Below are 25731 nucleotides of genomic sequence, written 5' to 3'. Positions count from 1 at the left end.
TGTGTAAGTATTGGGAAGGCTTCCCTCAGGCATATGTCCCAGATAATGCAGTTCCATATTTTAGTTATAATTGCAAAAACTCTGATGCCCCAAAAGAGCTCCAAAACAAGAACCATGTGGAACTGACTAAAGAAAAAGATAAAACCTGAAGTTTGTACTGATTTGTATCAAAGTTCCTGTTCTAAATATTAAAGAACCTAACACATTTACCCTGCCTAAATATCAATTCTGTTACTGCATTTGACATTTGTTTAAACAAAGAGTAAAAAGTGTTTAAACTAGTTCTGTTTAGAATTGATTGATAAGTATTGATAAATATTTTCTACTCAAATATTTTTCACTTAAACATATACATTTCTATCATGTCCTAATTTTTAAATCACCTATTCATCCCTCCCCATCCTCCCCAAATTGTTAAAACGTTAGATCAATAGTCAGATGGAGAAATTTGTTAAATGAAGTGTTTTGTTTTAAATCTTGTTCAGAGATGATTGGGTGTGACTTGTCTAGGGACTCTGTAGCTGAGAACAGGACTCCAGTGCAGTGGAACGTGAACAGGACTCCAGTACAGTGGGACGTTGACCCGAGCAGCAGAGGGCAGGGAGGCAGACAGGACTTCGAAGACGTGGGTAGAGGTGGGAAGATGGGTTGGAAAAGAGGTGTGTGTCTACATGGGCAGAAGAACCTTGGCAGTAACAGTTCCGATTATTGACCATGTATCTTATCCTTTAATTATCATAAAAGTAGGTTTGATAAGTCTCTTTTTAAAATTAGAATTGAGGTTGGGGGTGTTCAAGATAGGAAGTATATAGAATGGAAAAATGTTTTATTTCTTAAGAAGTAATCCTGGTATTACTGTAGTTATCTTTTGAAACTTTTCTTGATCTGGGACCTCAAGGCAGTCCATAGAGTGTGTTTTTAACTTATGATCAGTTCAGTGAATCCTCAGTTATGGGGTGGAGTTTGTCATAACTATGCCTGTCCAGGTCTTTGCTTATTCACCCAGCAGAGTGCCTGGCAAATAGCAAACATTCAAAACTAGAGTGTTGCTGGAGGACCAAAACAATAAATGAAAAAGACATCACCCTAAAATTCATTTATATAGTTAACTATAATACCATAATGTAGCTAAAGGTTTATTGGTAAACCAGCAATTTCAATTTGTTAGTACCAATAAAGAGAGTTGTCAATGGACACTTGATACAAAGTCCTATATACACATAGTCAGATTTATTTTGAGAAACTACAGGTCTAAATTTTAAGAACTAATACACTGCATTGGTCATAATATATTTTAGCAATTTGTTACGAAAACATTGTACATAGTTGCAACCTAAGCAAACAATAAGATATAATATTTATATTAGAAGTCATATCCAAGTACAATTCTATAGATATTATTATTTGCTTAATCCTCTGTAGAAAAAGATTGCATGTAAATTGTTGTTTGTTTTCTGTACTAAGGATTAAACCTAGGGGCACTTTACCACTGAGTTATATCCCCAGCCCTTCTTATTTTTTGTTTTGAGATGGTCTCACTAAGTTACTGAGAGTCCCACTAAATTACTGACACTGACTTCAAATGTGTAACCCTCCTGCCTCAGCCTCCGGAATTGCTGGGATTACAGACATGCACCACCATCCCTAGCCTTGTATATTTTCTGAGACCAATTTTAGCTGTATTTGTACACATACATCTCAGATATCTGTGCACTTACATACACATGTGTGCACACACAAACATAATGCACATTCGGAGGTGTCTAAATAGCACAATACTCAGTTGCCATGTCATTCGTGATGATGTGTCTTTGACTACTTGACTGCACGTGCAAGCTTATTATATAATATATTGCCATCCAAAGATACTACAAATCATTAAATAGGTCTACTGAGATTTTGAAGGCATATCCTGAATTCATAAGAATAAAATATTTGTCGTATATATCAATTTGCTTCATATGCTTAGTTTTTAAGTTTGAAGTGAATTGGGCTTCAAAAATGTGATGCTGAAATGGAAAAGCACAGACTGTTGTATTCCATAATAAAGCCCATGTTGCTTACTATGTCCCAGGCAGTATTTGAAGCACTAGGCCAATGTCAACTTATTTAGTCTCCATAATAGTTGTTTAAGTTAAACACTATTCCAATGTTATTGCTGATGGAATGAAGTAGAGTGAAGTTAAGTACCTTGTCAAAGTTCACACAATAAGTAATCGTACTGGCTTTGAACTCCATCAGGCTGGCTCCAGTAAGGATAACCATAACTACTGTGCAAGAATCCGTCTTGCTGAGCTTCATTGCCTCTTACTTGTTTGCTGCTTGTAAAAGGGCTCAAATGTGGTCTGTATCAGAATTCATAGTCATTTCATTGGTCACTTGGCAGGGCTTTGTTCTTTTCCTAACTATTGTAATTCAGTCATTGAAAATTCTTCTTAGTCTCAGACCTGATAAGAAAGTGCCACAAAGAATTGGGCCTTAGAAGAAACTGAACACCTCCCTTGCTCAATTAAGTCAGCAGTATTTTACCTTTCTTGAAATATTTCTTATGGACTAAGAATTTACCAGACCTTATATAAACTACTGACTCCTCTAGAATTCTGGAAACTTTCTGCTTAAATTCTCAATAGTCAAAGTACAGATTGAAGCAGTGGAAGTGATGCTGGATGCCTCTGGATTCCTGCAGGCAATCTAGGGCACAATCTACACTTTTGGCCTGAGAGCAGCCTTTTTGCAAAGATGTACTTAAACTCAACCTGTTTCCATCTAACGCAAAAAAAATTGATGCCAGTATGAGCAGTTTTCAGAGAGGTTTTCAAAGAAGTATTGCTTTTTGAGATCTCAAAAGAAAAGTGGAGCTTTAGATGCTGCAGAATCACTGACAGTAAGGAGCAGCAGAGTCATGCTCTCAGGCACTCTGGGTGAATGACCTCAAAAGCTGCTTGCCAGGTACAAGGTAGAAAACCTGAAAGACTGAGGGAAATGCTCCTCGAGTCAACACATAGCAATTTATTACCCATCTGTTCATTAGAGTTTTGCAAGGTATTTGGCTTATGCAGGCTTCAGTGAGTAATATACCTTTCCCATGACATGAAAACTATCCGCCCCAATGTACCAGGAATCAAAAACTCTCCTAGGATACATAATTTCCTTACCAATAAAAGGAAGTAGACTTATGTTGTATAGTCGCAAACATAGATTTGTTCTGATTGGTAATGTTTCTGAGAACCATTAGATGTTTTATTTTTGCTTCTGAGAACAATTAGATGTTTCTGATTGGTGATGTTTCTGAGAACCATTAGATGTTTTATTTTTTATACATTTGTATATACATGCAGAGAAGTATACAAATGCAGATTCGAATTTGACACTTGAATAACTTAGCCAGTGTTTATCAACTGTGTACATGATGCTGTTTTTGCCCCTGGTATCAAGGTAGAGTGCTACAGTAAAACACAGGACATCTGTGATCTTAAAAGACACTCCAGGCTGTTCTTGTAGAGCTGAAGAGATTGCTGCCATGAATGTCACTGCTATTTAGGGACTAGCTAGAATGATAAAGGGACATCCTGGACTTCTTGCAGTTACTTGTGGCTATACGTGCAGATTGTCTCTGAGGCTAGAGAGGGATTGATTAAATACCAGGCCAACCCACTGTGAGAAACTCTCTGGCATCTCCCAGCTGCCATTCAGAATGTGAAATCCAGGATATGACCTGTCAAGATGAGCCACTTCAGCATATTGTGGCCATGCAGCTGCCACTGATACATAAGTCTCCAGAGAAAAACATTCAGACTGTTTCCATGGTGGAATGAATGCAAATGCACAGCTCCAAACATATTTCAATGTGATTTTTTTTCAACATAATGTTCTATATTAAATATGCAGATGAGTAGAAGTGACCCCAGGTCCTCTTCAAGTCATTGATTGCCACACATTTTTCTGGAGGCAAATTTCTCCTACTTTATATTTCAGAGGGATAGGGAACATTTGGAAGACATACAGATTTAAGATATGCAGTTGCTATCTTTCCTCAATGAAGGAAAAATTTTTATAGATTCTTCAAGCTATTTCAATGAACATCACAAAAAGAGGTATTTTATGATATTGAGCTTATTATTCCCATATTTTTATTGATTTACAACACTAGCACAAAGTAAAATAAAAATTTAAAACTCCTATTTTGTATTATCGATGTCAAAATAATGAGCAAGTAAGATTAAGGATTATATGAACATATTATATGAACATATTCCCAATAAAGAATTAACACTCAGGGTTCCACAGATGTGTCCAGATTAGTAGTAATGAAGCAATTTGGAAGGCAGATTCTTATCTTTTACCTTCATATTAAAAGTTCCTGAAATGTAGAAACTTATATTCTTGGTAACAGTAGTTCCAGTACATCTAATAATAAAAATTCCTTATCTTAGGCAAGGTTTTATCTGGAATTTTGCAGACATACACTGTCGACCAACAAACTTAAGCCAATAGGAAATGAGAGAAACACTCGATTCAGCTAACACTATAAATAAAAATATTTCAATGTTCCAAACTATTTTTTATTTTGACTAAACATTGTCAATTATGTATTCTGACATTTATGTAGTTTATAATATGCATAGAAGAGATGTGTGTATACACACTCATATAGTAAACAGTAGACATATATTTACTTTTTATATTCATTTACATGTTATTCTGTGAATTATTTTATCATGCATGTTTATTTATGTAAAAAATGACATGCTATATATTTTATAATCATACTTAAAAGTAAGCCTATAATATATCTCTATTCACTTTATTAATTTTAATGAACTATCCTATTACCTAGTGATAATATGCAACTATTTGATTCAGTTATCTCAGCAATCTTAAATCCAATAATTCATTAATTTATTTAAAAGTATGCTCTTTCATGCTATGGGAAATTATTCAGTCTAAAAGTGCTTATAGTATATGTGAATAGAAATTTGGAACTTCATATCCCAAAATACCTGAAAGCCATCACTGAACTATTGAATAACATTGAGATCTTTATACATGCTATTTCTTCAATGCAGTGTGACAGATTTTTTTCCCCTTAACACCTATCATATTCCCCAGATGGCTTAGCTATCATCACTGGCAGATCATGAATAATATTTTAGGTTGAACAGATGTAAGCAATTTGTAATTTTTCCCCTTTATGAACTAGCTCTATTTTGATGAATCAACTGGAAACTGAAACTTATGTGGAACTTCTGATGTAAAGGACCTGTGTTTTCCCACATTGAAATATGCAGTCGGCTCTTAAGAGAGAAATGAAACAGAAAACAGGGAAACTGGCCAGGGTATGTGACAATAAAAAAACTAGATCACCAGTTAGTATTGTAATGTGCTCCAAAATTCTTTAGTTTATACCACATATAAAAAACAGTTTTGAATTGTCCCTAGCCTTTAGTAAGGTAGCCTGTGTGTTACTCTGGTGAGAATATTCTCCCAAAGCACTAGAGCACTGGAAATGCCGAAAGTGCTCGTGAAATGGTGAGAGAAAAACAAATGAACTATTCTCCTGGAAAACATGTTTATTTTACTGAATTATATTTTATATAATTATACAAATTGTAATTTTGACCCAAATACAGTAATTCAAGTTGAGACTTTCTGGAAATTCAGGATTGAAGAATGCTCTCTATAAGCTACAAATTAGTTAAATGATCTTTTTTAAAAAAATACAAAATACAAGAAAAGCCAGAAAAGCTGAGCATGGTGACATATACCAGTAATCCCGACTACTTTGGAAGCTAAAGCAATAGGATCACTTGAGCCCATGACATCAAGACCAACCTAAGAAACATGACAAGGACCACATCTCAAAAACTAAAACATACAAAGTGACGAAAATATCTACCTAAAACAGATCTTAATTCTGTAGTTGGAAAATGTATACTTATTCATAAATTGATATCCCATTTATAAACAGCATGATTTTCTTGACAATAATCAAGAAAATTCTTAAAGCTTAAAGACCCTTTCATGTCTAGAGTTTAGTAACAGTCCTGCACTTCTAAAGTCTGTTACTGACCTAGTAATTCTTTATTTGAAAAGAACTGTCATAGTAAGTGTTCTTAGCTTCCCTATGAGGCCAATCCAATTGGCAATTGGCCTAGAGTAGATAACTGAATTGCAGGACACTGGAGAATTTGGACACTTTATGCACTACATAAAAATTCTAATAACCAAGATGTGAATGATCAAAGATAGCCATCAATGCACTTCTTATTTCTGTGTTCCTTATTTCAACACCACTGGTTTAGAAAGTTTAATGTTAGTATTACAAAATAAGATTAGGTAGAATTCATAAACCATCTTCAAAATTTTTCTAAGCCTTTCCTCCTTCTGAAAACATGAAATTTTATGCCTTTTTAAAATAATATTTGGAATTTTAAAATAAGTTAAATAGTGTAACTTGAACACAAACAAAACAACCATATTTATCACACAACTTCACTTCTACTCTAGAAAGTCACGTGTTAAATCCTTTTTCAGGGAATAATCAATGGCTCTAATAAGCTGGATGATGATAGTATTTGCAAGATCTCTCATGTATATGCCATTTGGTGGAACTCTTTCTGTGAATTCTTGTAGTTAAAGAACTGGATGGGGTGACTTATCTTCACTCATTATTTTCCTTAGTTTCTATAATATTGCTTAGATACATAAATTATTCCCTGAATTACTGAGTTAGCTTCGATATACAATTATGACCCCAAAACTAAAAAGGCTTTCTTTATTGCAAAAAATGAAAGATTTTCTGGACAGTTGTTAGAGTTCCCATTAGTTTTAAGGTTTTTCAGCCTTCTGTAGTGTTGAATTTTATTTATCTTCTTTATTTGAAAGGACAGATATTAAGATAGCAATGGAAAGATTTTTAGAAATGTTTTATTAGTTAAGCAACACTATTAGAAATTCAATATGAGATTTCTTAATATTTTATGTTTAATTTCTTTTTCCAATAATTAAATGGAATTTTTTCTCTGACAGTGTGTATTCTTTTTCTGAACCTCTTTATTCTCCAGATTCATCTCCTGTTTTCTGTACTCTATGCATGTTTCATGCACTATGGAAGTTTATACAATAAATTTGAGTCAGCCTACAAAACAATATTACAAGAATGTACTAACAGAGGGAAACAGATGGTCAAGAGTACTGTACACATGCTTTGTAAGCCAACTCCCACAGATTGCCTGTCTTCAGATTTTTTTCCCCTTAAGTAGAACCAATCCTCAAACAAGGGATTTGAGCTGTTTTATTATGGAAATATTCCTCTTGAACAATAAAAATAACAAAAAGCAATTTCAATCACATTTTCATTTTGAAGAAAGTTGTGTTTCACCCTTGTTAAGTTTATTGTTATAAAGTTCAAGCTAATTATCGCCATCAACTTATATTCTTATTCAAAGAGCCTGAGAAAAAAGTTTGTGGCTCTCATTGCTGAATTTCTATTATATCAGTGTAGCTGAAAGAAAACAAATTCTGTGAAATAGATGGTTGTCTTAGTGCTCTAAGTTTATATGAATTTCATGATTGCTGTAGTAAGTTGAATTGTAATTCACATTCAAGATGGATACTTCATGATCATGTTTCCCTGCCATTTAAAATTCATCAAGTCCAAAAGAAGTAACTATTGGGTTTTTTGTTTCTCCATTTGTTTTGTTTTGTTTTTCCAGATGATTTTCAAGCCCTAGTTGTATAATGTAGGCAGTAATTCATTAAAATTTTTAAACAAAAACAAGAGCTGAACTAAACTAAACTCAAATTTGCTGGTCGAGTATTATATGAACGTTTACATAGCTAACAAGTTTGAACTTTCTTAATGTACATATATTAACATGACATATTCAATTTTATTTGTATATTGGTAATTCACTAAACCGTCATTTTTATGCTAACCTTTGATTCCTCCTGGATTCCAGAAGGTTAAGGTTTTTTAACTCAAATTTATAGATCAGGAGTCTGACACACAGACATGAGAAGGACCAGCCAAACCTCTGAAGGTAAACAAGAGGCTCAGCTTGCACTCTTAACAGCTGAATTCATTCTGAATTCTAGGGATTTTTCATGCACAAAAGTTGCCAAGTTATACAGTGCAATAGGGTCAAATTCATTCATACTTCTGAATTAATTTTTCCATTTCTCATTTTGAAAAATGTTCTTATATTAAATAAATTATTCATGTGACATGTTTATAATATACATAGATAGAAAATTGAAAGATGGATAATCTCAATTTTAGCACTATTTATTGTTCACTTGCTTAAGGATTATAATTCCCTATTAAGCAATTCTCGAATATTGTAAAGCATTTAATAACATTAAGAGAAAATAATGTTTGATCCAAGAATTTATCTCGTTAACCAAAATAAGGTTTATATACTCAATATTGTAGTTTTATAACAAAGTAACTTTTTTCATATACAATTCACATACCATACAATTCATCCATTTAAACTGTCTAAATAGTTTTTAGTTTGTTGATAGAGTTGTTTAACTATCATCATAATAAATTTTCAAACATTTTCTTTACACAAAAAGAAAGACTATATTCATCAATAGTCATTCCCCATTTTTCCTGAGCTTCAACTCCAGTTCTTAGCCACCAGTGATTAACTTTCTGTCTGTGTGAACTATTTTATTCCAGACATTGAATATAAATGGAACCTTATAAGGTGAGTTCTTTTGTAGCTGACTTCTTTCATTACTATAATGTTTTCAAGGATTTTCTGTATTTTAGCAGGACTAAGTACTTCATCTTAATCATCATGATATCAAATTTTAGGGCTATACCACAATTTATATATCCATTCATCAGTTGATAAAAATTTGAATTGCTTTTTGTCTATTAACAATAATATTTATATAAGTATTTGAGTGTAAATTTTGAGATGGACATAAAGTTTTTGATTTTCTTGAGTCTTGTCAAGGAGGAAAAAAAATCCCAAAACAATAGGGGAAAATATCAGTAGATATAACTGCACTTACTTTCAAATATGGCAGGAAAAGTGGGAATTTATACCCAAGGAGCAAAGTGAGGGATGAAAAATTACTAAGAAGAGACATGGTGGGTAGGGAGATTCTCAATAAAGAGGCCTAACAGAATTCTTGCTGAAGAGAAGTAAAGGACTTAGATACCACAGTAAAGGGAATGAGGAATGGACTGTAGATCATGCATGGTCAGTTATCAAGAGAGGGGAGTTCTCACTACATGAGTTTAGCAAGATTTTTGCTACAACTGGACTCAGCAAGGATGGACATGGAAGGCCAGTGTTGAGATTTAGTTAAGAAGGGGCTTATAGGAGCTTAACTAGAGTTTAGTCAAGGGGAGAATTTTTGCTTAGGAATGCAAGTGCTGCATCATATGTTAACTCTATTTTTAATCTTTTGAGAAACTTCTAGACTATTCTCCAAAGGACTTTTATCATTTCACCTTCCCACCAGCAATGCAAGAAGGTTTCAATTCCATTACATCGTCATCAACACTTATTATTTAAATTTTTTTTATTGAAACCACTCTAGAGGGCATGAAATAGAAACTCATTGTGGTTTTTGCTTTATTAATTTTTTAATTTTTTATTTGTTCTTTTATTTTATTTATTTTTATGTGGTGTTGAGGATCAAACCCAGTGCCTCACACGTGCTAGGCAAGCACTCTACCACTGAGCCACAACCCCAGCCCTTTATTTGTTCTTTTTAGATATACATGACAGTGGAATGCATTTTGACATATTATATATATGTGGAGTATAATTTATTCTAATTAGGATCCTATTCTTGTTGTTGAACATGATATGGAGTTACACTGGTCATGTTTTTGATTTGCATTTCCCTGATGTCTGATAAGTGGAATTCTTTTCATCTTCATATTGACCATTTCTTTATCTTTTTTTTGATAAATATATATTCATATCCTATTTCATTTTATATTTGCATTTTTATATCTTATTACTGATTTACAAAAGTCACTTATGTATTTTGAAGGCAAGTTTCTTACTAGATATATGATTTAATAATGTTTTACCCTTCCATGAGTTTTCCTCCTCTTTTTGATGACATGCAAAAATTTGTTTTTAATTTTGAATAAATCCAATTTATCTATTTTTCTTTTGTTGCTTGAATTTTTGTTGTCATATTTAGGAAGACTTTGCCTAAAGACACAATGTTTCACTCCTCATTTTTTCCCTTAGAGTTTTAGTCCTTGAACTTAGGTCCATGATCTATTTTAGCTTTTGTATATAGAGTGTTAAAAGGGTCCAGCTTTATTCTTTGAACAATACATTTTAACTGAATATTATGAGAAATATCACAATACCGGGAAGTCTCTGGTAAGTACAACTTGTTACATAATATCTGATTGTTGCAGTATTATTTTCATTTTTATAATTTTTCATTGCACAGTGTAGCATATTTCATAATGCAGTTGTCTTTTCAGCTGCATGTTTAATATTTTCTTCAGAAGAACATTATTTTCAAAAAATTTCTGTATACTAATATTCTTCCATTCAGCAACTATTTTATAAATGTTATTTATAAATTAAGTGATTCTGCCTAAAAATGTCAAAGACATCAGCATTGACTAGAAAGAAAAAACATGAGGAAGATTAATATCAATTCTATTAGATTGGCATATCATCAAATAAAGACTGGTTTGGGGATAGGAAAATGTGTTTTTATTAATATTTGACTTACTGAAAAATATTACACATCAAAGTTTTTAGTGGTAACAACTTAAATTATACCCTAATTAACTTGTCAAAGAGAATTTACTGTATTTCCAGTGACAGGCAGAGTTGCAATGTAAATTAGATACCAAGACCTGTATCCCTGGCACTGCCTAGGCATCATTCCTTTATGGGATTTTCCCTCAGCTGAAAGCCCCTTTCTCAAGTTATATGCACATGGAAAGCCCTGAAATCGAGTCACAAAGTCATGCAAAAGACAACACAGTTATCTAAATAGGCAGTCCCTTCAGCATGTGATCCTTTAAGGTAGAATAAAAATAGAGAATAATGTCTAAATGTATCTGCCCTCCTCAAATGCTATTAGTTTTACACTTGCTGAAAAGCTTTAAGGAATTACTTAGAATTTGCTTATGGCTATCATAATTTTGTTCTTTCACTTGGTTTTGAGAACTCTGATGTTTGCACAGTTCGTTAGCAAGAATTTTGCATTATTGACTGTAATATAGATTACATTTGTTAGCCTTTTACTCCTTTTGAAATGATTTTAGCACAACTCCTACCTGAGAGGTTAATGTAACCTGACCTATTGATGTAAATTGGGCAGGTCCATTTTTAAACAGTCAAAACTGAACTAAAACGAGATTATTTTAAATGAGGTCATTGGAAGAGTTGTTTACACTTTGTTTTCATAATAAAATAGACTTTTATTAGGACGCTGTCCTTTTGTTGACTGGGAAATGTGGAAGTGTAATCTCAAAGTCTAATATGTGCACATTTTTGTACAGAAAGTTTACTTCATGTTGAATTTCTTGTTCAGAATTTGTAGTGCTATGGATCAGGAGCAAGATTTAATCTCTCTTTACTGACAGTGGTGTGCTGGATCTGGCTTGTACTGGTTTGCTACAGTTGATTGTGCATCTCTTCCAAAGGAAGTATGCACTAAGGTCAGGTTAGTAGTTTGAAATCAGCAGCATGGACTAAATTTCATTGTAAAGGAACAGGGTGTCCACATGTATAAGCACCCCTATCATTTCCAGCTTCCACTACCTAATCTATTTTACTAAGTTTTTGGGTTACCTACACACCAACCCCCTTTCTTCTTGAATTATTTTGTCTATATTTGTAGGACTCCATGCCCTATGATGAATGGATTACATGACTTCCTTTCAATCTTAATAGGAAAACTATAAAGTTTCCAGAATTTTTGATTTTCAAAAAGCAATCCTATAACACAAGAGTGATGTGCATGAGCCATTTTAGTGTTAGTCCCATTTAATCCCCTCGACGTGCTCTAAAGCATCATGCCCATCCTGTTTCCAGAAGTTCTCTTTTTGCATATCACTACTTCCTCATTCTGGTAGTTTAGATTATGAGTTTTAGTTTTTTCTTAAAATTAAACGGGACTAAAAGAGAAGGTCATTAAAACTTGTGGTCTTGACAGCTATTTTATTTTTTGCTGGAGCTTCCGTTGACCAGTTTCAGCTTTTAAGAATGATCTTTGAGAACTCCCCAAAGATATTTTCTTAAATGCAGTTAGAATTGTTCTGTGGATGATGACCTTAAAAAAAGGTTTTTACCAAAATCTAGCCAAAATTTGATAACTTAAATCATTTATGTAGTTTGGAGTGATCCATTTTATTTCCCTTAAGGATTCTGACATGTAAATGAAGCATAGAGAATTCCCTGTGGATATTTTTGTTTAATTTCTCTCATTCTCAGATTCAATTTTCCTGTTACATCATTCTCTATAATTATCTTTGTATTTGAAGATATAATGGAACATTTTCCAATTTTTAGAAAAATAAAAAATTAATTTATCATGATTTTTTGAGTAGAGGGTATTTTATGACCTCTTATAGGCACTATAGGAAGCTGGAAACAATGTTAAGTTTTTCAGTAGGAATGATTTTATCAAATAGTTGTATAATGTGACTGAGGAAAAATACTGCATGTTATGTCATATAAAATAGGAGTAATTAGGAAGTAGGAACAAGACAAAAAGATTAGATTCCTGCTACAGTCGGACCAACTCCAAACTCCCACAATCTGAATTTGAATTCCTTATAAATGAAAGTTTTACATGTGGTGATATTATACTAAGAAACTTATTTTTATGTAAAATGAGACTGAATATGTTTGATGACTTGCTCAATATTACATATTTAGTTACAGTTAGAGCAAGCCCAGACTCTATCTTTTCCAATGTTTTCCCACAACTGAATATTGAGATTGCCAAATCATGTATGTGTTCCATTTTACTAACACTATAAATCTCTAAAATGCCAGCTAAAATAAATTTTAAAAGTGCATACTAAGTACTTCCTGTGTATTCAGCATTGTACTAAACATTATTAGACAAAAACAAAAGCATCATTCATGTCCTCTATTTACGTTAGATGATAATGTTAAAACTTCCTATTAATAAGTAGTGAAGCTATTTTACAAAGGTGACAGTTATACCATCCACCTCATTTTCCCTCTTTACAAATGAGGTAAACAACCAATATGTGAAAATTTTTGTAAGAAAAGTTTACTTTATGTTGATTTTTGTGGTTGTTGTTGTTCAAAAATTATAGTGCTATGGGTCAATCAGGAGCAAGATTTCCTATCTCTACTCTCAGTGGTGTGCGGAAGCTGGCTTGCACTGGTTTGCTACAGTTGTGCCTCTCTTTCCAAAGAATTGTGCATTGAAGTAGATTAGTAGTTTGAAATCAGCAGTGAGAGGCATACACACACCATGGAAAGCAAAATGCTACAAATTGGTAGACCTCTCTCCCTGCTACTCAGTGTCTGTTATTAAGCCCTTACTGGCTTATCAATGTACAGTTTATTGACAGAGCAAATTGATAAGTTATTCCACTTCTTGAAGAACAAATTTACTTTCTATCAAGCATAGAGAACTGGGTATCCTATAGAGAACTGTGTATACAATATCACAAGATTTTTTGAGGATCAGGTAAAAGTACTTTGAAACTATAATTAAAAATAATTATCAATATCATAATTATGAGAATTATGTGTTCACTAATAAAATATGAGACACTTTGTAAAACCAATACACTATAGGCCAATCCAGAATTGAGCAAAGCTTTGTTCCTATGGTAGATATCAAATAGTTTACATATTTACCAAGTGCAATATAGAGATTGTCTATGAATAGACTGTCATATAGAATTCATATTTGAATCTAGACTGTATACAGAATACTGAGTCTAAAACAGTATCCCAGTCCTTTCTCCATTCCTTGAATCCTCTACCTTTGATGAATTTGGCTTCTAATTTTGATAAAAATTTTATTATATGAAGGACTTCTGCCTATTTTTTTTTATTTCCTACTTAATACAGAGCTCTGCATACAAAGGGCACACAGGAAAAATGTCAATAAATGACATGTGAGGTTATAAATTTCTGCTTTCATTGTAATTACACTTCAAAATACCTTAAGAAGCACTATTCATATCTGCAGGGAAATTCTTACCCTTTGATACAATGTCACTGCCCCTGGCATTTGCAATGTGGTTAAGCAAATTATATATTGAAACCACAAAATCCTCTTCTGACTTCAAACAATTTTGAGTGTGTGCATTGGGAAAAGTGGGTCCACTATTAGGTCATATTTACCTCTGAAATAAAATTGTAAAAAAACAAACAACAACAAAAAAAATGCCCTATGTGTAAAGAGCCTTACTATTGATGCTAGTCTATTAATCACCATAATGCCACACTGATCTTTATTATTTACCCAATGAACACTATGTGAAAATAGTACCAAAGACTTGCTGTTTCATGCTGAATGTTCTCAAGAAGCTGAAGAGTCCAAATTCTTGTTAGAGAAAATTGAAATCATTACAGGGAGATAGGTGTAAACTTACATTCTGGTCTTGTGACTTGCAATTTCTAGAAGCTTAATCTGCCTATTTAAACTTCCCTGTCCACCAAGACTCAGTGTCTTCCTTTGTGAAATAACAACTACTCATGAGGTTTGTGCTAAGAAGTAAATGGAAAAGAAAAGAAAGGAAAGGAACATAGGTACAGCTCTTAACAGTCTCTAGACCACTTCAAATAATTATTATTATCATCACTTTTAATGAATTGCTTATCTTTTTAACCCCTGTTACCCTTATTTTTCCAAGTCACAATAAATATGCCATTTCCCTTTGTTTCCTTACATCAGAAAAATATTTTAGTTCCATCCATTCTTGCTTTGCTGGCATAATGTAAGGATTAATTCATGGTTGAATTATTCTCAGTAAACACTTTACTGGAACTTCTATTTTTCTTTAAAGAACTGATTGTCAACCTTGGTTTTTGGTAGTGTTGGCCATCTAATATCTAAATGTATCATGAATTTTGCCCAAATAATTTCCAAACAATCTTGCTTTATGCACTTAAAAACATTCCTTTTGTGTAGTATACTAGAGACCAAGAATGTAATTAAAGACTTACTTATTTATTTGGTAGCAGCAATTAAACCCAAGGGCACTTAACTACTGAGCCACATTCCAGCCCTTTTTATTTTCTATTTTGAGACAGGGTCTCCCCACATTACATAGGGGCTGGATAAGTTGCTGAGGCTGGCTTTGTACTTGCCATCCTGCCTCAGTTTCTCAAGCCACTAGAATTGCAGCATTTGCCACTGTGCCCAGCTAAAGGGTTATTTTAAGAGTTTGACTGAATTACATTTTATTTTATAGAGTTGATGCACTAATCTTCCTCATATGAATAAATATATTGGCAAAGAAAGAAGATGAAATTTCACATAATTAAATTTATTTCTCCATGCTTGCATTCTTAGTGGTAAGGGACATGATATGGGACACACTAACTTTCTGGAGGTGGAGTGTAGAGTTTGGGACATGTGGGTATCATCTACAAAGATAAATGTAGAAAGCTAATTTTTTATAATATCTCAAGTTTCTATAGATGTATTAGAGTTGGAAGTCATCTTATTTACTTAGACAGAGTTTTGTATGGAACCAAATATAAATATAAGTTCCAAGAGGAGAAATAAAGGGGAATTCTATTAACTAAGGGCACAAATATGTACTGTTTTTTGCTTCGTCTCATATTCCAGAAAGAATTTCTGAACTCATGAAGAGAAACTTACATGTAATATAACATTAAATTATAACCATTAGCAAGGTGAGATATCTTCCTCTGTATTTGAGTTCTCCTAGTAATTGTCATATTTTAGAGAACAACTGTATCTTAAGAAGGAAAATTACATAATTTCTAAATTTTTAGACTTCATTATATAAATACGAATTCAAATTAATACTTTGTTCTTACCAATATTTTCTGTGTAAATTCTCACCAGTACAGTCAGTGTTGTTAAATGTAACATTTTTTGCTTTTCTTTTGTTAAAATTGTGCTTGCTTGAAATCATCTGCTACTTTGGCTCATCAGGTGATTATCATCTGATTTTATGATGAAAAGAGAACCCTAAAAGATTAGTGGTTTTAAAATCAAGGTTTATTAAGTGCCTTCTTGGCTTTGCATGATATACAACCTAAAAGAAGGTAAAGGAACGCATGATGAGGTGGAAGCAGAGGAGGAATAAAACTCTTTTACAGTTGTATGAAGAAAAGAGATTCTAAACCACAATAAGCATCTTTTGTGGTGCACACCTGTAATCCCAGTGGCTTGGGAGGCTTAGGCAAGAAGATTGCAAGTACAAAGCCAGTCTCAGGAACTTAGCAAGACCCTAAGCAACTTTCTAAGACTCTGTCTCAAAATTTTAAAAGGGACAAGGATGTGGCTTAGGGGTTCAGTACCTCTGGGTTCAATCCCTGGTTTAAAAAGAAAATCTTATAGCTAGAGGAAACCCCAAGACATAGAAACAAATACTTAGGTTTCTCAACTAAGGAAACGTGTTCTTTGAGGTTCAATGGTATGACCACAATTGTCTACCAATATGTATTTGCAAGTGAGAAGTGGGATTTATGTGCGGGATTGATGAATGGCTTGTTATAGAGAATGTCGAGTCAATTGTCACTTACTATGTGTCAAGCTTTATGCTGTATTTATTTACATTTACCATCTCTTTTACATTATTGAAACAATCTTCTAAGTAAAATATTGTTGACTAATGTCCAGTAAAAGGCAACAGTAAAAGGCAACTTTTCCAAGGACCAACAGCCATCACATGACAGATCCAAACCCTTGTTTTCGGACCATAAACATGGTCTTCTAATGCACAATGATTTGGTAGGTAGAGCATTTCAAGGTTTGAGTTTGTTTGAAGGAAGAACTACAATTATTACATTGGAGGAAGAATAGATGAGACTTCTGGCTTAGCAAGTACACAGATTCCATGCTGGGAATAGTAAGATCTATAGAGGATACCACACTTATAAAAAAGTTACAAATGTTCAATTTACACACAAAATTCAAAGCAAATTTGTTTCATCCAGTAGGAGTGACTCATAATAATAAAGCAAAAGAGAAGGGTAGAAGGAAAGAAGAAAGGAAGGAAGAAGGAGGGGGCAGAAAGAGAGAAGGGAGAGGGAAAGGAAGGCAATAATACCAGAAATCAAACTGCATAGTGATGAAAAATATCCTTATATGTCAATGAATGAATAGAATACATAGTAAGATCCAAATCAGCTGGAAAAGTGAAATGAAAGAGATGCCATAGCAGCAATTATCTCTACTGGTTGTATTATGGGTAATAATTGTCTTCATACATTTCTTTTCTTCTTCAAATTATCTACAGGAAACCTACATTGATTTAATAATTCCAAAACCAATTTACGTAAAATTGATACTTATATGGCTAAATTATTTGCTGAAACATTGCTAAATTTTAAACCAGATAAAATATATAAATTTGAGATTAAAATTAGAACACTTTCACCGAATTAGAGTGATTCACATTGAAATCATACAAATTACTGCATGCCAAGCATCATAAAATTCACTTTCTCCTTATGTTAGTGTTTCTAAAGCTGGATTAATTTATCTCCTGTATTAAATGTACAGATCGGTACATTTGGAACAGTACTCCAAGTTTCTAAAGTTCCTCTATGTGTTTTTTTCAAATAGGATGCTTTGCCCCCAGAGTTTCATTTCCAAGACATTTTACCGGTTTTGTGATTGTGATATCTAATAAGATGCCATGGACCAAAAAAGGCTGAGTGATTGCACATTTCTGAAACTGGTGTGAAAAATTTAAATGAACACTTTGCTTTGAATATTTCTTTCTGTCATTGCAGTTACCATTTTGTATTCTGTGTAAAAGTTGCTTTGTTGTTTGTCAGTATCCATCCATGGTTACGAGGACTTGTAGGAAATATGTAAAATTAAGAAATGGAAATCATTTAATGATAGTAAGACCTTAGAGTTCCATGCAAGTAATGAAGAACCATATTATTTCCTGCTAATAGTGTTTGTTTGTTTGTTTTCCCCCTTTAGAAATAATTAAGCATAGCTAGGCACAGTGGTGCACACACGTAATCCCAGCAGCTTGGGAGGCTGAGGCAGGAGGATCTCCGGCTCAAAGTCAGCCTCAGCAAAAGCGAAGCGCTAAGTAACTCTGTGAGACCCTGTCTCTAAATAAAATACAAAATAGGACTGGGGATGTGGCTCAGTGATGGAGTGTCTTTGAGTTCAATCCCTAGTATCAAAAAGGAAAAAAAAAAAAAAAAAGAAAGAAAGAAAAAGAAAAGAAAAGAAATAATTCAGCATAACTCTCATACTGCCAGATTATTTTCAATGATTGATATTTCATGTTGTTAATAATCAAATAATCATGTTTATTTTTTGCATTTGAAATGACTTAGCTTAACTTACAAATTTATAAATGGATGCCTTTTTTAACTAACCAACTTCATCACAGGACGTTTATAACCATACACAAATTACTTTGGTAAAACTTACCTATAATAGTTTCATGTTAAGAACATGTTTCAGTGCCAGGGGATCTTCTACCCACATTAGTTTCTTCAAAGTCTTCAAACTGGACCTTAACTATGCTCCTTGCATGAAATTGCTGTCTGTGGTTTTCGTGATTTTAACTTCAGCTGCCATTAGATAAGAAAATTTTTAAACATTTCTTATAAATCTTTACTGAGAACAAGCTTTCTCAAAACAATTGTGAAAACAAAAGTTTCATAAGGCATTTTTCAGAGCTCAGAATATTTAGTCCATTGCATTCTCAAATGAGAAAGAAATGGAAAATGTGTAAAGTCAATCCTGTTTGGAATACATGGCTTTATAAAAAAGAGTATCATGATGACTAAATATGTTCTCCCTGTTTGGGATGTTTCAGGTGAGGTTTGAAAATATTTTTATAAGCAATTGGTGTGAAATGACTTTTCAAAAGTTTCCTTATTCAATACGAAGTTCCTTTGGTAAACTTCATAAGAATTTTTTTAAAACTAGATAAAGAATTTTATGTGAAATCAAAGTATATGAAATATAGCAATGACCAGGATCTAATGTTTTCCTCCACTTATATTTGTATGCAGGATATATATTTCCCCACATAAGAGATAACAGTGAAAATGAAAATTTTTAAAAAGTGTATATTGAGTTTGTTGTATTTGCAAGTAGTCAACTTTTGAAGTAAGTGAAAATCCATACTCTTCCCCTTTCAACTGTTTTCACATTAGTGACTATCTTTAAGAAAATGAATATACCAAGAAATACTGGAAACCCCCTGCCTTCCAGAAGTGATGATTAACTTGGGAGTTTGCATGCTTTATAGGCCAATAAAGTTTAGTATAAGTAATGGATCTGAATATTTTGAATTTTTTGCCTCCATAAATGGATACTATAAAATATTTATCAACATTGAAATACATTTTACCTACATTTACAAGATGTTAAACTGTGGTATAGTATTTTATTAGTTATTCTACTGCTTTATTTGTATTTTTGTTATTTTGACTTCAACTGAAGAAATATTTTTAATTTGCTTTAGTATGCTTTATTAAAGTGTGATTTTTATAATTGGAGTTAGAAAAGTCAGTTGGCCTAATGCACACAAAGCATTTATTTGATTGGGTTTTTAGATATGTTGAAATATATAGGTGATAGTTTCAAATTGTTTTTTCTAGGAGGATTAATCTCTACCCAATCATTTGCATATTCCCAGTTAGATTTAACCCTGACAAGATTCTATTCAGTATATTGTTTGCTAGTAATTCATTTTGTATGTGAGATTTTAGAATAATGCTTACCTACATTTTAGATTCTCTAACTAGAATAGGCACATTGAAATAAGCAAGAAAATAAAGAAACCGTAGAATAAGAGTATACAATTTCTAAATGTTTAAAATGCTACTTTTTTTCAGTAATCATTCAAAATATTAGTCTCTGGGGTGCTTTTAAAATTTTCTATGTAGTATTTACTTGCTGTAGAATATGTTGCCTCTCTCTCTAAACTCTTCTGTTGTGTTTTTTTTTTTTTTTTTTTTTTTTTTTCCTTCCAGTTACTGGCTAACAAACAAAGTTCCCATAAAAAGACCCAGCACAGGACTCCTCATGTATACACTTGCCACAAGATTCTGTGATGAAATTCACCTGTATGGATTCTGGCCATTCCCTAAGGATTTAAATGGAAAAGCTGTCAAATATCATTACTACGATGACTTAAAATATAGGTACTTTTCCAATGCGAGTCCTCACAGAATGCCATTAGAATTCAAAACATTAAATGTGCTACATAATAGAGGAGCTCTAAAATTGACAACAGGGAAGTGTATAAAGCAATAAAGCACATTTTAAAACATACAAGCAAACTGAATATGCACTTCTTTTATGAAGATGCTTCTGAAGATTTGAAAACAGGATCCCAAACAAGTCTGGGTTTCAGCATTCACCAATTAACTGAAAGACTGATAAAGGAAATTCATGTGAAATCCACTACCAGCTGATGAAATACCTGCAAAGTGCTCTAAAAATTAAACATTTTGACTTCAAGGGTCCTAGTAAGTGCCACTTCCACTAAGAATACAGTTTGAATGTATAATCAGTAGTGTTTACAAGATCAAACAATGCATTTGTCATTAATTAGCAAAGCAAATATGTTCATCACTTTTGGGCTGCCGCTGCAACGCAAAGCACATGAGAAGAGAACCCAGGAACACAACTCAGCCCTTGGGAAATTAAATCGTTCTTATCAGCAGAAATCAAGATGGAACAATTTGAGCAGTGAAATCCGTAAGATTAGACAACTCAAAAGAATGCCTTCAGTCAGGACTCTGAGTCTGATCATGAATGTTATGTTTTTGTTTGTGTTTTTAGATTTTTTGGGGGGGAGCATGGGGGGGTCTTCTGAAGTCTCTTTTGATTTAGGTATTGGGATGCTCAGAAATCCTTTCTGAGAAACAGAAATGGGAAATACATATGAATGAAAAAAATAAATGTCAAGTAATCATTTCTAATGTTCTCATAATTTTAAAGAACAATCACACAGTTTTTATTTTTTTAAGTTTTATTTTGCACAACTCTAAACCTCCAAATTAATTTCCAGTGGTGTAGAAGGTACCAGCTAAACTGTACCACTCAGTATTACTGGACCATTTTAAAGGAAAGATGTTCCAGGTCATCTGAAATGGTAAAATTAGCAGGAAAAAAAAAAAAAAAAAGCACTTTAGGTACCAAAGATTATACTCGTGTTTCTACACAACATACCATTCTCCTTTCATGAAGATAATACATTATTAAGATGAATATATTATTATGCTACTAACAGGAAAATTATCTCTAAATATTTTAAAATTTCCAAAGTCAAACTTTATTTTTATTGGAGGGAAATCTTCCATACCTTCTTCATTTAGTAATGAATGTGTGGAAACATTTTGCCCTTTAGAATAAATGTTTGATATAGCTGAAATGTGACTTCTAGCTCTTTAATATTCCCCTATGATTCAAAGACAAAGATTGATATGCTCTTTGTATCATACTTAGTGCAAAAATAACATGATTAATAGAACATTTTCATAGCAGAGATGATTAATGTTAAGAGGTTTAACAATGAAACTGCATCAGCGTTTTGCACTTAAAATGAATTCAATTGACCACTAGTTTTCTGCAAATTTAATCACATTCTCTCTGAATGCGTTTTTAAAGAAACTAAAGTTTTTCATAAGGTGATTTAAAACAGCATAATATATAACAGAATGGGTCAGTGAGTTAGTTTTCTTATAACTTATACTACACTGGTAGGTAATTCTGATGGTAAATTGTTTCTTCAGAAAGCAGAAACACTGTGTTCTCACTTCTTCTTTGGCATGAACTAACTTATATGACTTCTTGTTTCTTGGGGAAGGCACTGAGGAAAGAAGAAATAGCATGAGGAATATGTTTGTTTTGTTTTTGTCTTAGGAAGGCAATGTGAGAAATGAATAAAAGCATGAATAATATATATATATATATATATATACACAAATATATATGTATATTCATGCTATTATGGTATAGGATATTCAGAGTAGTATAGTTCTTAATATTTTTAATGATATGTTACTGTTATAAAAAACAAGGTAGAACTTTGGGATACAGAAGACTATATTTTCTTAGGATCCATGTGTCCCCAGGAAAGCAAAATGGACCACATATGGGAGATTCATAGCTAAAAATGAATAGAACTTTAATGTAGTTTTATCATTCAATCTCTTATCTACTGAAACTTTTTTAAAAAATGCACATGTTTTGAAGATAAACTTGAAAAGCATGATTTATCTAACAAATGAAAAGTAGAATCTTTTCATAAAGTATGACTTATTTAATAAATGAAAAGTAGAATTGAATCTCAGTTTGGACGGTTTGCACATAATAAATTGTTTCAGTAGTCTTTAACTTGAATTCAATAGAAGTCTAGAAGTCACAAGTAAATCCTTACAGGTAAAATCCAACTTGATGTTCATTCAAAGTATGTCTTAAAAAGTAACAGCAAGGTACCTTGCCATTTTTACTGCATTTTCAACAAATGTACTTAAATAATTTTAAGGCCACAGCCAACATATTTCAGCCATTCACTGTTCTGTGCATTAATGTTTATCTCATAGATGTATTGGGTAGTGCCTTTTTAGCTTCTTCACTCTGCTTTGTTACCCTACTCTTTCTGTTCTCTAAATACTTGCCCAGTTCTGAAAATGTTCACCATAAAAAAAAGGGCTTCAGTATTGACTGAGACTATTTTTGTTCATCTCAGGGAACTTTCAATACTCAAGAAAGAATTCAATTAAAGGTATTTAGTGTTCAAAGAAGGCAAATGCACAAGTGTATTCCATTCCCTATTGTATATACCTATCCATCTGCCTTCCCCCTTCAATATCTACTGTGGCCTTCTTATAAGGATAAGGCAAGGAGATCATTGAAGACTAACAGCAAGACTAACAAAGAGTTGAGATTTAACCAACAAGGGGGCATATGGGATCAGAGCAAAATCAAATTATAAATATATACTTGAAATACTGGGTTTTTTTTCTTTTGAAACTATCTTACATTTACAGCTTTAAGTTTTTTACTTGTTTTTCATGATTTAACCCTGTACCTGGCAATGCTCAGGCAGCTGATTGTGAAATACTCCTGTCATTTAGGTAACATGGTGTTACTGTGCTGTTGACATGAATAGGCCATGGAAATATTTCATCATTATTACCCAGCCTGTTCTATAGTTAATGTTAATTTGCTGAAATAACAAGTGAGTCAGTAATAGATTTTCTGGGCACATCTAATGATTAAGCCCACAGGACTGATGAAACTACTGTGGAAGATTTTCTAACTGAAAGAAGGTGCTGGGCATTCAAATGTCTTCATGTATTGTATATCATATGAATTGTATATCAATTGTTAATGGGAATTTTTACATATATGCTTATAGAAGTGATTAATTTAAATAATGCTAGGGGTAGTGTACATACCAACTCGTTACTAAGCTACTATACAGGAAAAGGGTGAACAAAGTAATTTATTTCTAATTGACTCAGTTAGTCATAATACACATAATGTTGTATTTGGTTCATGAAAGAATTGTTTTCATGTGGTTATCATAAGGACTATCTGTAATTGTGGAAGGGGTGTGGGAAGAGTTATGTATAGTTAGTTGTTATCGCTACAAGTTTGGAAGTTTCCCCATCAAACATTATCAATATATCAATGTTTTAAACAATTCAGTGAGGGTTATTGTTTGTGTTTTTAAAAATCCCAATAAAGCCCACCTAGAAATAGATATTTTATTATATATGTGCTATAGGTATATCTATATAGTACAAATAGATATGTGTGAAACATATATACAATGTTATATATGTGTATTTGTGTGTATACACACTGAGTCTGTAAAACTTACACACTAGATTTGTGTTATATTAACATCTTCAGGGTCTGCACTGTGAACAACCCTGGAGATATTAGACCACTTGGGAATAAAGAAGTTCTTTTGAGACTTCAGTAACTAATCTGCTTTAAGAGAGACCTACTTTAAAACTGAAATCTGTGTTCATACCTAAAGTTAAAATAAGGGACTAGTGTGTCCAAATCTTTTTAAAAATGAAAACAAAAACAAAAACAAAAAAAAAAAGAAAAAGAAAAAAAAGAAAAGAAAAAGGTCTTCAAGCTGGCAGTGTATTTGAATTGCAGTTTTCAGATTGTGACTCCAGGCCTTGTGTTTCTCATTTAAGTAGCACCTTTTAATAGATACTGTTTCTTTGTGTAGGCAAAAGCACAAGTGTTTCAAATGTATATAGCAGGAAAAAATATCAGTTTACAGAGATAGCATTGCTGCACAGGATAATTGCCACTGAGTATTTCTTAGATCATTTATTTGTGGAATTAAGAGATAGGATTTTTTCTGTCAGGTTCATTCTGTTCAACACTGTTTTCCTATCATCTGTGTATAACAACTGGGTATTATTGTTTCACCATTTGTAAAATTGTAAAATAAATTAAATTCCCTTTTTTCAATTTTTCTCTTGCTTCTTATATTCAAGCCCTTGTGTCCACTTGATATGTAAATATTGAGTGATCATTTTTAATAATCTTTTATTGATGCTTTTGTCTTCCTTTCCCTTCAGCCACAGTCATCAATAATTAGGTTAAACATTTTATATCAAGGTTTGTGCATGGGAATATGAATAAGACCAGTAGAAACACGAACATCAGAAAATCCTTAACAATTTTTTGTATAGTACATTTTGTTTGTGGTTTTGGGAATGGAGCATTACAAAAACGATATTCATTTATATCCAAATTATACTCTACTGACTAAAGTAACTGAGTCATTTCAGATTCAGGGCCGAAGAGGGCAATGATCCCTTATACATATATTCTTGGACTGCCCTTTTTGTGATTTCATCTGCAAATTGCTACTCTTTGCAGTTGGCCTTCTGTGGGATGTTTTTGAACGACTGCATACTTAAATCTTCTTTCATGGCTTTTCATATTTGCCCATCCATGTTTTCATTTGCTACACTGTATCCTAAAGAATATTTTAACTAATTTCATGAGGTCTCTTTCAGTATTTTGTAATTTTGAAACTTGCTTATAGACCAATAAGAAACTATTAATAATGATAAATTAGCATAGATGTTATTTTTATATGTGTGTTATTATGTTTTACCTTCAAAGATCCATAAACAATGGACAGTTCCTCTCTGTTCTTGGAGTATGATCAGAGCTCATCATGTAGAACTCCATTTACTGATGTTTCAGAACATCTTTCAGGATTTTGGTGAGTTTTGGTCACTTTCAATTAGTTTTCAAAAAAGCAATGTTAAACTGAATATGGTGGCGCAGGTTTGTAATCCCAGCTACTTGGAAGAATGAGGCAAGAGGATCTCAAATTCAAGGCCAGCCTGAGCAATTTAGCAAGTCCCTGTCTCAAAATAAAAAGTAAAAAGCACCGGGGGGGTGGGATTGACCTCTGAATTCCATCTCCAGTAACCCCCCAAAAACAATACTAAAAATTATTTTTCCTACTGTCAAATATTGTATACAATATTTATTTATTTATTTTTGTGTTGTCAGGGATCAAACTCAGTGCCTCATGCAATGCTA

At 32.8% G+C, this 25731-nt stretch overlaps 1 protein-coding gene across 1 annotated transcript in view; it reads left to right on the top strand.

Moving 5' to 3' along the window:
- St8sia4 (ST8 alpha-N-acetyl-neuraminide alpha-2,8-sialyltransferase 4) overlaps positions 1-24319 on the top strand; it is a 94092-nt gene extending 69773 nt beyond the window's left edge. Inside the window, 1 exon segment of the mRNA XM_047556582.1 lies at positions 20160-24319. Within this exon segment, the coding sequence (XP_047412538.1) occupies positions 20160-20442 (283 nt within the window). The 3' untranslated portion in view covers positions 20443-24319.
- Positions 24320-25731: the final 1412 nt, after the last annotated feature.

The sequence above is a fragment of the Sciurus carolinensis genome, chromosome 6 (genome assembly GCF_902686445.1).
Source record: "Sciurus carolinensis chromosome 6, mSciCar1.2, whole genome shotgun sequence".
In the NCBI taxonomy this organism is placed as follows: Eukaryota; Metazoa; Chordata; class Mammalia; order Rodentia; family Sciuridae; genus Sciurus; species Sciurus carolinensis.
Note: the sequence above shows the minus strand (reverse complement) of the source record. Positions and strands in the feature narration are given on the sequence as shown.